This window comes from Pinus tabuliformis, chromosome 7 (genome assembly GCF_031772625.1).
Source record: "Pinus tabuliformis cultivar Carrire ecotype Pingquan chromosome 7, CPIR1, whole genome shotgun sequence".
Taxonomy (NCBI): domain Eukaryota; kingdom Viridiplantae; phylum Streptophyta; class Pinopsida; order Pinales; family Pinaceae; genus Pinus; species Pinus tabuliformis.
Window position 1 is genome coordinate 1565472434 of NC_142293.1, and position 14072 is coordinate 1565486505.

General features: G+C 40.5%; 1 protein-coding gene across 1 annotated transcript in view; it reads left to right on the forward strand.

Annotated features, from left to right (window-relative positions):
- Positions 1 to 14072, forward strand: part of LOC149254028 (tubulin-tyrosine ligase) — a 114784-nt gene that overhangs the window by 48376 nt on the left and 52336 nt on the right. Inside the window, exons 8-9 of the mRNA XM_089460053.1 lie at positions 48 to 189; positions 284 to 449. Coding sequence (XP_089316179.1) covers positions 48 to 189; positions 284 to 449 — 308 coding nt within the window. The remainder of the gene's footprint in view (positions 1 to 47; positions 190 to 283; positions 450 to 14072) is intronic.

A 14072-nucleotide genomic window follows, 5' to 3' on the forward strand; every position in this document is an offset into this window, starting at 1 on the left:
TTACAGATTCTAATATAGACCTCTAATGCAATGATGTCTCAATTTAGCTATTCTCTGTTGTGGCCAATCAATGATACACATAAGGGTGAAGAATGCTTACGTGACTATTTGCCCGGGATTGGGGAGGACAAGCAGCGCTCTGCACGCCTTACAGCCTGGTTTCATACACCAAAAGATTATTTTATTGAGGTATACTTTTGTTTTTCTCGGGTTGTGAGCAGTCTGTGGTAATATTTATAATATTTATATGCAAGTATGACCCTTTCATTTTGCCCTTTCTTAGGTATACAAGAAGCATTATTGTAAATTTCACTCTACCACTTTTAATCATCTCAACTTTGGAAATCCTTGTACACAAAGCATCAGTCCAAATGATGGTCGACCTCTACGAGTTTACACAGATAATGAGCAAGTAGAGGAATTCCTACGCCGTCCAGAATTTGTATTTAGTGAGTCTATTGCTCTATCTTTTCAGTTATGTGGAAAGTTTTATGGAAAATAATTGTGTTTAATTTTTCATATGATCCTTTTAGACAACTTATATCTCTTTTGATCATTTTCATGTATTCCTGTTAATTTAAGTTGTAAACAATCAATGTAGATTAAATTGTCATCGATGAAGTGACATCTACTAGGTTTTAGCCTTGGTTGCCATTGTCTGTGATTTGTGGCTATGCTTTATTTTGGTAATAACCTATCAACCATTTGGAGGCATTGATTTATTGGTTGTTTTGGTTGGAATCCCTGGTGGATAAGAGTGAAATATTGCATTCTCGTTATCTAGTGTGTTGAAGATGGAATTTGACAGTCTGTTGGTAAACACTCTGAATATTTTTTTCTTGTTTGGAAATGAAAATTACCTTGTCATCTTGTTCCTGTTTCTTGCAAATGATTACCGCTTTTGTGGAATGTTACCATCAAGTTATGTAGAATGATCATATGTACATGGAGAGTATGTGACCAACTAGCTGATATGTAAGTCTCAGGAAGAGGAAAGTAATGTTTTGTTGTGGGTGCTGAGTGTAGAGGATCACAAGATAAAATGGCACAAAGTATGTGTGTTCACATTCATCAAACCAATATGCAATCACATTATTTGCAAAGGGTGTTCTTAATTGTGGTATATGTAAATAGCATTGGTACTTGGTCACTAGATTTAGAGTTGATAACACATGGCCATGATGGTGTATCAAACTTGCTCTTTTCAATCAATCACTTTTCTAACTAAATTCTAGTGGGTTTATCGATTGGCATTTTTACCTCATGGTTGTTTGCAGGTTACACTCAACAGCCAGATGTGTTGAAGCCATTCAAAGCACAAAAAGTCTCTGCATAAGGCAATCTAACACTCAAGCCATAGAGCCAACCAAGACATGATCCTCCCATCCTTGCTAAAAAATCATGAGTAGAGAGGTGGTTTGCAATAAATTGCACTCAGAATTGGATTGAGCATAGAAGCTAGAACTCATGAGACCTGATTGGCACACTGGACAGATGGGGTGCATGCTATTATTGCATTGAGAGCTAACTATCATGTGAAAGTTACACTAGACAACAATAGGCAGTTGTTTGACAATTGCAGGCTTTACAACCATTCAAAGAAGACTAAGATAGAGCTCTCTATGTAGGACATAGAACAAATATCCTTGGATAGGGCAGAGGGACATATGCCCAGTGGCGTTCTTGAAGATAGAGCACTCTGTCCAAGACCGAGATAGAGAACAAATTTTCAAGTTCTGCAAAGGATCCATGTTGGTGAAATGAGTGGTCTATAAGTCCCCTGTTTATGGATCAACATTTTTATGAAATAGTGACAAGGGAGTGCAATGGTCAACATCACCAACATTGGGGTGCATAGAGGGATTCATGGTGTTGATATAATGCCAATCCCATACCCTTATACATGATAGAATCCAATGAAAACAATGCAATCTTTCCAATCCTGAAAATTGTTAAAACTTAAGTTTGTTGAATTATGAATCAAATATGAAATTCTACTTTTTCCAGATGAAATTTGATGAGGTTTGAATCACTCTCAAACAACTTGGAACAATTACTTGTGTTGATTTTTGGTAGCATCGGATGTGCTCTAGCCTTGAAATTTGGAAGAGAGGATAAGGCACATGAGATCTCCAAGATCCAGAAATCATTTTCAGAACTTCCACCCGGATGAGGAGTTATTAAAATAATTAATATTTTTAACGGGTTCCTAAGTCTAAACTTAGGAAAATAAAAATATTAATGGGTATTAATAAAGATAAGGGTGAGAAGCTTTTAAGAGACGATGATCAAGTCTGTTTTAATCTTAGCCGTTGATTAGGGACTTAATCTCAATCGTTGATTCGTCAACATGAAAAGTATAAGAGAAGACTTGAGGACCATTTGGAGACATACCAGCAGATACTCAGTGTCTCTAGGAAAACCGATTCTCAAGTAAAGGAGATCGATTTCAGAGGGGGAGTTGCAGGGTGGAGGAAGAGGAGGGCATCAACAACAGGCAGTGACTGAGGAGGAGGTGACGCAAGGACAGTGGGAGACAACGTAGAGAGAGACACAGTCCAAAGGAGAGACACAACCCTCACGCACGCTGACGCAGAGGGATGCAAAGCCACTCAGGGCCACGCAGAGTGACACAGAGGTGACGCAACAGTGGGAGCAGGGTCTCCAAAGTGTCAGAAAGTCTCATTCCTTGTAAAAGCAATTGCTGCTGAAGATTAATAAAACCCTCATCTGCTGCACCAGTTTTCCCACATTGGGTTCTTTCTGGGGACAATTGTTCAAAAACCACTGTGTTGATGTGATTGGTTCTCGCGCATGTATTTTTTTCTGGGTAATTGTGTGATAATTGCAGTGGAATTTATTTTAATATTTGCTGAAGGGATTTCGTAAATAACTTATTATGAATAATAAGTAGGTGAAATAATTCAGTTGTTGCAATAGAATTTCAATATAGAAATTTTCACAAATTGTAATGTCAAAATTTAAGTAAAGGGATAGAAAAGGGAGAGTAATAACATTAATAATAATTAGTAAGGAGGGGGGTTCAAAACAATAGACTTAAGTGAAAAGGAAGCATGGGAGCATCTCATTTTTTTGAGGGGGTCTTCTCTTTTGTGTTTCCTTGCAATCCCCCGCCGCGACAGCAACAACAATAACAAAAAGCTAAATGGGGGGAGGGGGGGTTGTGGGTGTGGGGAAGTACCAACATCCTAGGAGCATGGGAATCACGCCCCCATGTAAATTGGCAATAATTTCATTGTTAGCTACTTGAAGTTTATCTCAAAGATTCTTGTGAAAAAGAGAGAAGATTAATGCCTAAGGGGGATGACCCTTCTCACTACCCAAGGAATGCAAGTCAGGCTATGAACATGGTTGCTTGACAAGACAAAGGCTTTTCTATCTGAGAAGAAAGGGATTAGGGGATGGAAGAGAATGACTGGACGTGGTTTCTTTTTGGTTTTCCTTTGCATCTGGAAGATATTTGAACTTTTTGTATGTGTGTTTAAGTTCGACTAATGTGAAGGATTCCATGAGTTGCATGGTGTGTTGAATTGTTGTCTTGATTTGGAGGTTCCTCATGTTGTAGTGGCCAAGTAGGATTGCCATGACCACCTATGGATCCCCTATGCAACAAATACCTTTGGAGGAAAGATTGTTCAAGATTTTAATGGATTGAAATATAACTAGAGGTTTGATCATGTTATTTGAAGAGATACATATATTCTATGAGTATTTGATGACTAATTCACCCCATGGATCAGTGATAACACAACTCTCCCGCATGGCTAGGGTTCCTTTTAGTTGCTCCATCAAATTGAAGAACAAGTTTTCTTTATGTTTTAATCTACCTAACTATGTTACCCTAGGTGGGGGTTAATGTTTTAGAGGCATATTTGGCTTACAAGTTGGTGCACCTTTGGAGAAGCTCACTCTATAAAATTTTAGGAATGTTAGCAATCTTCCTTTTCTTCTATTATTCCAAGATATTTCTTCCTTTGGGAGTTATTTATCATTGTCTCTCCAAGTAAGGTAACGCTGGAATTTTTGATTTGATCAACTAATTTCCCTTCGTGATTTGATCAATTCTAGGATGTTAGTCTATTCGACATAGGGACTTCGATTTTTGAGAGGATAGGATTTTGAACATAGATGTTGAAGGGGAATTCTAAGAAGAGGAGTGATAAAACATGCATAAAGATGGGCTATTAATCCCTTTTTTGATGATATTTTCTATACTCAATAATTTCCATTTGTTGATTTCTGGTAGCATCGAATGTGCTCTAAGCCTCAAAATATGCAGGGAGGCTAGGGCACATGCATTCCACAATACCTAGAAATCGTTTTGGGAAATTCCATTTGGAGAAGGTTTTATTAAAATAATTAATTTTTTTTAATGGAGGCCTAAGTCTAAAGTTAGAAAATTAAAATAATTAAAGGGTATTAATCAAACTAGGGGGAAACTTCTAGAAGAAGATGAGGATCAAAGCCAAAATGATCTAAGCCATTGATTAGAATCTAATTTGTGCCGTTGGTTGCTCAAGGAGAAGATATAAGAAGAGGCTTGATGGGCATGTGGAAAACACATTGAGTGAGAGATCAAGAAATTGATTTTCTCAAGAGCGCAGCGCAACAGTTGCCGGAGAAGAGATCAAAGTGATTTCTTGTAGTGAGGGGCAGGGATAGTTTTTCGGTTGGAGAGTTCCCTGATACGGGGATACATCGCAGAGGAGGCAGAGGGAGATCGAGAAGAGGCGGCATAGAGCCACACTGGGCAGCGTAGAGCCACGCTGAGGCAAAAACGATTAGCAAGAAGGGTGATGCAGAGCCAAATAGCTGTGACGCTAAGCTGCGTAGGTTGACGCAGAGGCAATGCAGAGCCCAATAGCTATGACGATGAGCTGTGTAGGCTGACGTAGAGGCAACACAGAGCCCAATAGCTGTGACGCTGAGTTGCGTAGGCTGACACAGAGGCAACATAGAAGCAGTGTGGGGCTTGCCATCGAGAGTCTGGTTCAGTATTGAATCTCTAGTGATAGTGTGAGGTATCTCTCACTCATCTCTCTGCCAGTCAGATTCTCTGTATTGGATAGCCAGTAAGGCATTCAAAGATTGTATTCAGAAATCACTACTTAATAATACAAACCCCTAGCTGCTGCACCGATTTTCCCACATTGGGTTTTTTCGGGGACATTGGTCCAATAATAACGGTGTCACTTGTGTGTGTTGTTTCTTTCTTGCTATGGTTCTTGTTTCCGTATATTATTTAATGTTGTGAAGGTTGTAGTTGTATTTACTTCGATATTTATAGTAGAACACAGTAAATAACTTGCATGGATTAACAAGTAGGAGAAGTAATATCAGTTTGCTACAATAGTGATTCGGGGATTCTCGAATTTTCACATGGTATCGGAGCATAGGTGAAGCAAGAGAGCAGATCGGAAGAGCCCAACGCTGAATAGGAGGGAGATTGAAGTGCCGTGTAGGGATTGCGTTGTTCAAGCCAAGGGGGCAATGTTCTCAAGGAAGATCTCTCTCTGAGTGAGTTGACAGAGAGGTAAGATTTCCAGATCAAGATTTGTCAGCGGCAGAGGGAGCAACGTAGCAGCAGCTTCAACGCAGAGCAGTTTTCTGCAGTGGTTGCTGGGGCAGAAAAACGTCAGAAGAGGGAAGGAGACACTGTTTGAGGGAATTTCTTCCCCGAAGAATACCTAGCCAGGGAATTCGATTTCTCATTTGCTGAGCAGCAGTAGAGGAGCAAATCTACTAACTCCAGCAGGGAGTGCGTAGGCCAGCCCAGCGACAACGCAAAGGAGAGAGGAGGTCGTTCGACATTTTGTTGGCAAAGATGGCAGCTAATGGGCTGAGAGATCAAAATCTATGTGATCTGGAAGGTTAGGATCTCATGCCTTCTGGATGAGCATGATTGATAGTGTGGTAGTTGTACTCGGTGATGCAGATACACTCAAGAAGTACAAGGTTGAGATGGCAAATGTCAAGCTGTTGATCCTCGATGGAGTGAGGGATCACGTTGTATGTCACATTGCTGGCAAAGGGATGACCAAAGAGATGTGGGATGCCTTGGCTACGCTATATCAAGGATCTTCCGAGTAGTGGAAGATATACTTGGAAGAGAAGCTGAGATCAGCAAGGATGGAGAGAGGGGAACACATTGATCTATTCCTATCAAAGCTTCAGGAAGTCTGAGATCAGTTGGCAGCTTTAGGATCAATACCTCAGCCTACGAAGATGGTGAGGCTGGCCCTGAATTTAGTTTCAGAAGAATGGCAAGTGTTTGTCCAGAGTATCCTGGGCAGAGAGAGATTGCCGAATTGGGAGGGAATGTGGGCCGCTCTTCAGTAGGAAGAGATGAGGCAGAACTTAGTCAAGTGCAAACTTGATGGCAACAACAACAGTGAGACGAAGCCCAAGGAGAAGGAAGAGAATGCAACCCTTGAATTTGGTCACTACGCTACGTAGTGTCCTCTCAGAAGAAGGATAAGGACGAGAAAAATGAGCCACAAGCTGCAACCGCAAAGATCAAGGAAGAGGAGTTCGCCGTGATTGCCCAGATACCTCCAAGGGAGAGGTGGGGTGAGATGAGTAGTGCACCTCTTGGATCAATACCTTGTTACAGGAGCCCATATCAGAAGTAGTAGGATGGACCAAGGTCAGTTGGTGCAGAGGAGTGTCGGAGTGACAGTTGCAGTGGCTAGGACTGCCAGAATTTGAGCAGCGCAAAGCTAGTGTTGGCAATAGTGCAGTTGGCACAAAGCAGAGTCAGTAGCAATGCAGTGGCTTCAGTGACAACGTAGAGACTAACAACAATCATAACTCCAACAACAAATGCATCACGCTGAACAACTTTGGTTCAGTATTTTGGATGCTTTTCCGTTGTTGTTGCAACAACAACAACAATTGGAGAAGGTTGCAGTGCAGATGTAGTGTTGGCAGTGGCAGGGCCAACAACAACACAAATGCAACATTTGCGCAGTAGTTGGTGGGAGGTGATGTTAGACATCAACAATGCAAAGGGAGATGTTACAGAGAAGGGTGATGCTTCAGCAAGTTGCATTACTAGAGCACATTCCTTGCAAATGGAGTATTGATTTTTGGTAGCATCGGATGTGCTCTAAGCCTCAAAATTTGCAGGGAGGCTAGGACACATGCATTCCATAATAACCAATATTGTTTTGGTAAATTCCGCTCGGAGAAGGTTTTATTAAAATAATTAATTATTTTTAATGGAGGCCTAAGTCTAAACTTATGAAATTAAAATAATTAAAGGCTATTAATCAAACAGGGGGTGAAACTTCTAGAAGAAGAGGAGGATCAAGCCAAAATGATCTGGGCCATTGATTAGAATCTAATCTGGGCCGTTGGTTACTCAAGGAGAAGATATAAGAAGAGGCTTGATGGGCATTTGGAAAACACATCAAGTGAGAGATCAAGAGATCGATTTTCTCAAGAGAGCAGCGAAGCAGTTTCCGAAGAAGAGGTCAAAGTGATTTCTTGCAGGGAGGGGCAGGGATAGTTTTCCGGTTGGAGAGTTTCCTGATCCGGGGATACATCGCAGAGGAGGCAGAGAGAGATCCATAAGAGGCAGCATAGAGCCACGTTGGCCAGCGTAGAGCCACACTAAGGCAGTGTAGAGCCTGAGAGGAGATTCAAAATTCACTGGAGGGTCAAGTTCTAGAGCCAAGAGCCGAGGTGTGAGATCAGGAAGGCAAAAAGTCAAAGTTCTAGAGGCAAATTGATCAGCAAGAAGGGTGATGCAGAGGCCAGTAGCTGTGATGCTGAGCTGCGTAGGCTGACGCAAAGGCAGTGCAGAAGCAGTGTGGGGCTTGCCATCGAGAGTCTGGTTCAGTATTGAATCTCCAGTGATAGTGTGAGGTATCTCTCACTCATCTCTCTGCCAGTTAGATTCGTTGTATTGGATAAGCTAGTAAGGCATCCAAAGATTGTATTAAGAAATTACTGCTTAATAATACAAATCGTCAGTTGTTGCATCGGTTTTCCCACATTGGGTTTCTCCGGGGACATTGGTCCAAAAATAATGGTGTCACTTGTGTGTGTTATTGCTTTCTTGCTCAAATTCTTGTTTCTGCATATTATTTAAAGTTGTGAAGGCTGCAATTGTATTTACTTCAATATTTACAGTGGAACACAATAAATAACTTGCATGGATAAACAAGTAGGAGAAGTAATATCAGTTTGTTGCAGTAGTTATTCAGGGATTCTTAAATTTTCACACCATTAAGCCACTAACCAAAAGGAAACATTCACCACAGGGATGGAAATTGGAAATTTTAATGTTTGGTAGTGCTTCTGGTAAATCTCACTTTTGAAAGGATGGCTTATTCTTCTGTAAATGAATAGTGTCCACCTAAATTTTCTTGAGAGAGAAAAGCTTTTGTTTTTGAGTATATTAGAGAATTTCCTTTAAGCGGATTTCAAAGATCGCCATTATTGAGTTAGATGTGTTGAAAAATCTAGGGCATCATGAATTAGGTGATTTCTATTAATTAGTAATTGCTTGTGAGTGCCTTTTACTTCATTAGATTAGGATCTTCTTTTTGCTTAAGTTATTAGTGTTCTTCTTCATCAAACAACTACTAGTACATGAACATAAATAGACAAGAGACACAAGATGTAGGCTATCTGTCAGGGCCAAATCGTCTTCCCTCTTTGAGAGGAAAGCCCACACAAATTCTTCTTATAGAGATTCCAATTGACGAATACCAAGGCCAAGACCCTTGACCTATTTTCCACTTGAAGACCAAGACACAAGTCCTCTTCCACCTTTTTTACTCTCGCTCAGTTCCTTATACTTCGGATTTCGCACGACATGAGATCACTGTGGTTATGTGATGACATCGAACTGAGGTCACTGTAATGGCACCGAATTCTGTGTTCACTGAGTTTATCAAGGATACCAAACCTCTCCTTCAACAAAAGCACTGAATCCTGAAGTCACACCACTGAACCGTAGTCACCTATTCTTTGAGTTAGATGTGTTGAAAAATATAGGGCATCATGAATTAGGTGATTTATGTTAATTAGTAATTCCTTGTGAGTGCCTTTTACTTCATTAGATTAGGATCTTCTTTTTGCTTAAGTTATTAGTGTTCTTCTTCATCAAATACCTACCAATGCATGAACATAAATAGACAAGAGGCACAGGATGTAGGCTATCTACCAAGGCCAAAACGTCTTCACTCTTTGAGAGGAAAACCCACACAAATTCTTCCTATGGAGATTCCAATTAACGAATACCAAGACCAAGACCCTTGACCTATTTGCCACTCAAAGACCAAGACACAAGCCCTCTTCGACCTTTTTACTCTCGCTTAGTTCCTTATACTTCAGATTTCACACCACATGAGATCACTGCGGTCATGTGATGACACCGAACTGAGGTCACTGTAATGGTAACGATTTCTATGGTTACTGAGTTTATCAAGGATACCAAACCTCTCCTTCAACAAAGGCACTTAATCCTGAAGCCACACCACTAAACCATGGTCACTGTTCTTTGAGATAGCACCAAGATCTTCTTCATGTAATAACATCGAGACATTCTTCATGCGATATCACCGAGACGTTGTCACACACTTGTGACCTTCTTCCTGTGATGGCATCAAATTCTCTTTACTGTGGTGGCACCGAATTCTCTTTCCTATGAGACAAAGATTACACCGAGATCCTTGCTGTAATATAGCACCGAGATAGTGAGGGGATGTCAATGTGGTATCATTGAAACTTTTGACTGTGATATAGCAGCGATATTTCACATCTCAGATAACACTGAACTAGAATTTGATAATACCGAAACTGAGCTTATCTTTGTACCCTTAGTAGATACCGGAATTGCGGAGGAGATCCGAATTGCATCACTGTGGAATAGGCCAAGCTACCTATTTATAATAGTCTGTCCGTGTAATTAGCTGACATGATCATATGAAGAGTTGTGTCTCTAATTTAGGTGAGTCGACATGAGTTTTTGCATTTCATCTTAAAGCTGACTTGAAGAGGGATAACTTGTGCTTGTCTTGGAGGGCTACTTTGACAATTCTATTGACTTATATACATTTGTAACATGCCCAAGAAGGGTCCTTCATACATGACATTGACTCATATTGACTTTATGACCAATCCTAATGACTCACAATGGGTGTCATACTAAAAATAAAATTCCTTGCCCATGAAACCCATGAGACAAGCATTACAATAATAATTTTATTTTTCTTCTTTACATCAATTACATAAAATTATAATTACCATGTCATTATGAAGACCGAACCTAGTTACACTTTTCAACACTCCCTCTTAACTAGGGAGGTATTCATAATGCTGCTTGGTCATTCACAATCTGAAGAATTTCTCATAAGAAGAATCAGATTGGTAACCCATCTGTATAGCATCATATCAACCAACATTGTCACATAGCAAGGCCTTGACTAACAACTCTATCTCTGCACGAGATTTGAGCTCAATGGTGGCGAGACCAATGATTTATAGACACTCTCAACATTTTCTCTCCTGAAACATACCCCACCTGAGTTCTTAGGGTGTGTTTCACCAGGACTATAATTATCTTGGATTCCCAGTCCTCAAAGAATATCGGTCCTCTACTGCCCTTATCTTGGATGCCCTATCTCATCCTCAAAGAATATCGGATGCCAGATGTTTACCCAATCCTCCATTCTGTCTTCCCAATTGAAGACAAAAATGATGTGTCTTTCTGTCCCTCTTAATTAGGGAGGGCATATCTATTCCACTAAAGGAATGTACTCATTCCTACGAACGGAATGTACTTAAGCTCTCTCTAGGCTCAATAATTTTTTGGTTCCAAGTTTCTATCAAGTAAGAAGCTTGTTTCCAGGCTCCCTCTTAACTAGGGACCTACAACAACTCCTCAGGTGGAGATGATGGGACAACCAACTGCTTAAAGAACTCCTTCCTTTGATGTCATGAATTTCTTCTTCGTCATGGAGTCTTCATCTTTTGGGACTTCTTCATAGGGCACAAACCATCCATCACTTTCATCCATCAGTCAGTCATTGGATCATTCCTTTCATCGGAAAGTGATCCATTAGTACATATCTGGGCTTCGTTCATGCCATGCTGCCTTCTTCATGCCATGCTTTCTAGAAGGATCTTACATCATTCTATATGGTCCTCTAGGAAGACATCCACAGTTCTTCCCTTGGCTGACCTACATAAACCCATCCAAATATTTGTTCAAAAATAAGAAATTAAATCAAATTACCTTTGTGATGGTCTTTCATCATGACATCTTTCAGTTTGCAGCAACATCTTGCATACATGTTGACATATCTCCCAAAGATATCCAATGTCAAGGGTCTCCATCTTTTTCAGATTTCCATCAGAGTCTTCATATCTTTCTGGGAGATTTCCTAGTCAAATCTTCTAGTTCTTGGATGTTGATTGCCTTTTCCATGGTTGCATAGTCTCTATCTCTTCCTTTCTTTCTTCACGTATTTCATTCCTAGGAACTTCCAATCAGAGTTTCTCTAATTACTGTCAACCACCTCATTTTCATATGAGGACATTTTATGTTGATTTCATCTAGCGTGACCTATGCCTTCCTACATTCTTTCATAGGAGGATATCCTTTTCCTTTTGATCATGCTCTCAAGATGGAGCATTGATTCATATTACCTGCAACCATATGACATGACTCTATAATATTGAATACTAGCATACATGCCTCATTTTCCTTTAGGTCATCTAGGCTCCCTTTAGCAACTTCCTTGATTGAAAAAAGCTTCAATCCCTTGATCTGCTTCCATCTCTTATGTCATCATACCATCATCCCATGAATTGCACAAATTGGAATTCCTGATGAAACACTTTGCTTCCTCTCTAGATCGGTGAACCTTCCGATGGAGATTTCATTAGAGAAATTTGAGGATCTTGAATATCCCCATCAATAGATGCTTCCTTTTGACTAAGGTATGATGAGACTTGTCCTGGATGACTTCCTCCTTTCCTTAAGTTTCCAATGCGGTTCCCAAGAGCTATATTCTTCATAGTTGACTGCCATATATTTTTTTCCAGCTGGCCTTCATGTTTCCCTATGGTGATGTCACGAGCTCTTGCTTCTAATGCTTCTATGATGCCACGATGCATCCCATCATTTATTATAGCCATATCCTATAATAGAAGAGTTAGGAACTATGAAATGAACTTTGGTGAGGAAGACTATCTCTGTCATAGTAGAGATCTCTTACTTCCTCTTTCTTTTTCTTGGATTTTTTTTTCCAGCTGGCCTTCATGTTTCCCTATGGTGATGTTATAAGCCCTTGCTTCTAATGCTTCTATGATGCCAAAATGCATCCCATCATTTATTATAGCCATATCCTATAATAGAAGACTTAGGAACTATGAAATGAACTTCGGTGAGGAAGACTATCTCAGTCATGGATTTTTACTTTTCAGCTTCCTCCACTTCTTCGGTGATATGGGCTTCTTTTCTTCTTCCTTTATTGTCCTTCTTGACCTTAGGTACATATCTATTCCACTAAAGGAATGTACTCATTCCTACGGACGGAATGTACCTAAGCTCCCCCTTGGCTCAGGAATTTTTTGGTTCCGAGTTTCTATCAAGTAAGAAACTTCTTTCCAGGCTCCCTCTTAACTAGGGACCTACAACATCTCCTCAGGTGGAGATTATGGGACAACCAACTACTTGAAGAACTCCTTCCTTCGATGTCATGAATTTCTTCTTCGTCATGGAGTCTTTGTGAAAATTTCTGAATTTAACACGTCAGAAACCCCAACTGCAATATTTGGTTTATTATCTCCTACTTGTTCTTTACATTAACAAGTTATTTATATGCATAAATATCGAAATAAACACAATTGCAACCTTCACAATCATACAAATCAACAACTGAAATAAATTGAGACAACACAAGGGACACCGTTATTTTTGGGCAATCGTCCTCGAAAAAACCCAATGCGGGAAAAATCAGTGCAATAGCTATAAGGGTTTTAATTATTATGTAGATTTCTGAATACAAATAGGGTGCCAGAAATGGCTCACCCTTCAGAGATTTTCCTTGGCAGAAGTACCTTGCTCCGGAGACAGATATTCCGGCTAATTCAGCAACCAGATGATTGGCCCCACAGTGACTTCGACTGTTCCTTAGCTGGACAACAAAAGCTGCTCCAAGCTAACTTCCAGAACTGCGTCACCCTCTACGGCTTTGCATCTGCGTCTCAGCTCTCAGTCTGCTCCACAGAAACACCACAACGCAACTCCTTCAGCCCATTGTAAGCTTTGATAGTCTCTGCGTCTGCCTGCGTCAGCTTCTCGGCCTCTTACGTCCTCTGCGCTGGCCCTCTAAGCCTCAGTGTCAGCCCAGGCTACCTCTGCATTGTCTCTCTGACACTTTCTCTGCCCCTCTGCTATTTGTTCTCGGCCTTCTGCCGAACTACCCCTCATTGCAACTGATCACTGAGTCAATTTCTCAGCAAACCCTGCCCCACAAAATCAAATTGATTCATCAACTTGGTATATCTCCAATTGACCCTCAAGCCTCCTCTTATACTTTTACTGTTAACGATTCAACGACCGAGATTAAGTCCCTAGTCAACGACTAAGATTAGATCTGGCTTGATCCTCGTTATTTAGAACTTTCTCACCCATATTATATTAATACACATTAATATTTTAATTTTCCTAAGTTTAGATTTAGGGTCTCATTAAAAATAATAATTATTTTAATATCTCTCCATCCGGTTGGAATTTCCCCAAACGATTTCTGTGCCTTGGAGATCTCATGTGCCTTAGCCTTGCCACCAATTTTCATGGCTAGAGCACATGCGATGCTACCAAATGTCAACACTCCCTCTTAGCGAGGAATGTGCTCTGGTAATGCTTCACCATAGAAACATCACATTGATTTTCCGCATCGGTACCTGTGATGATGCTTGGCCTGCTGCCTCACATCCCCTGCACTGTTGCTTCTTGTACTGCTGCCCATGACACTGGCACTGCCACTACCACATCTATACTGCAGCTCCCTCTCAACATGTTGCATCAT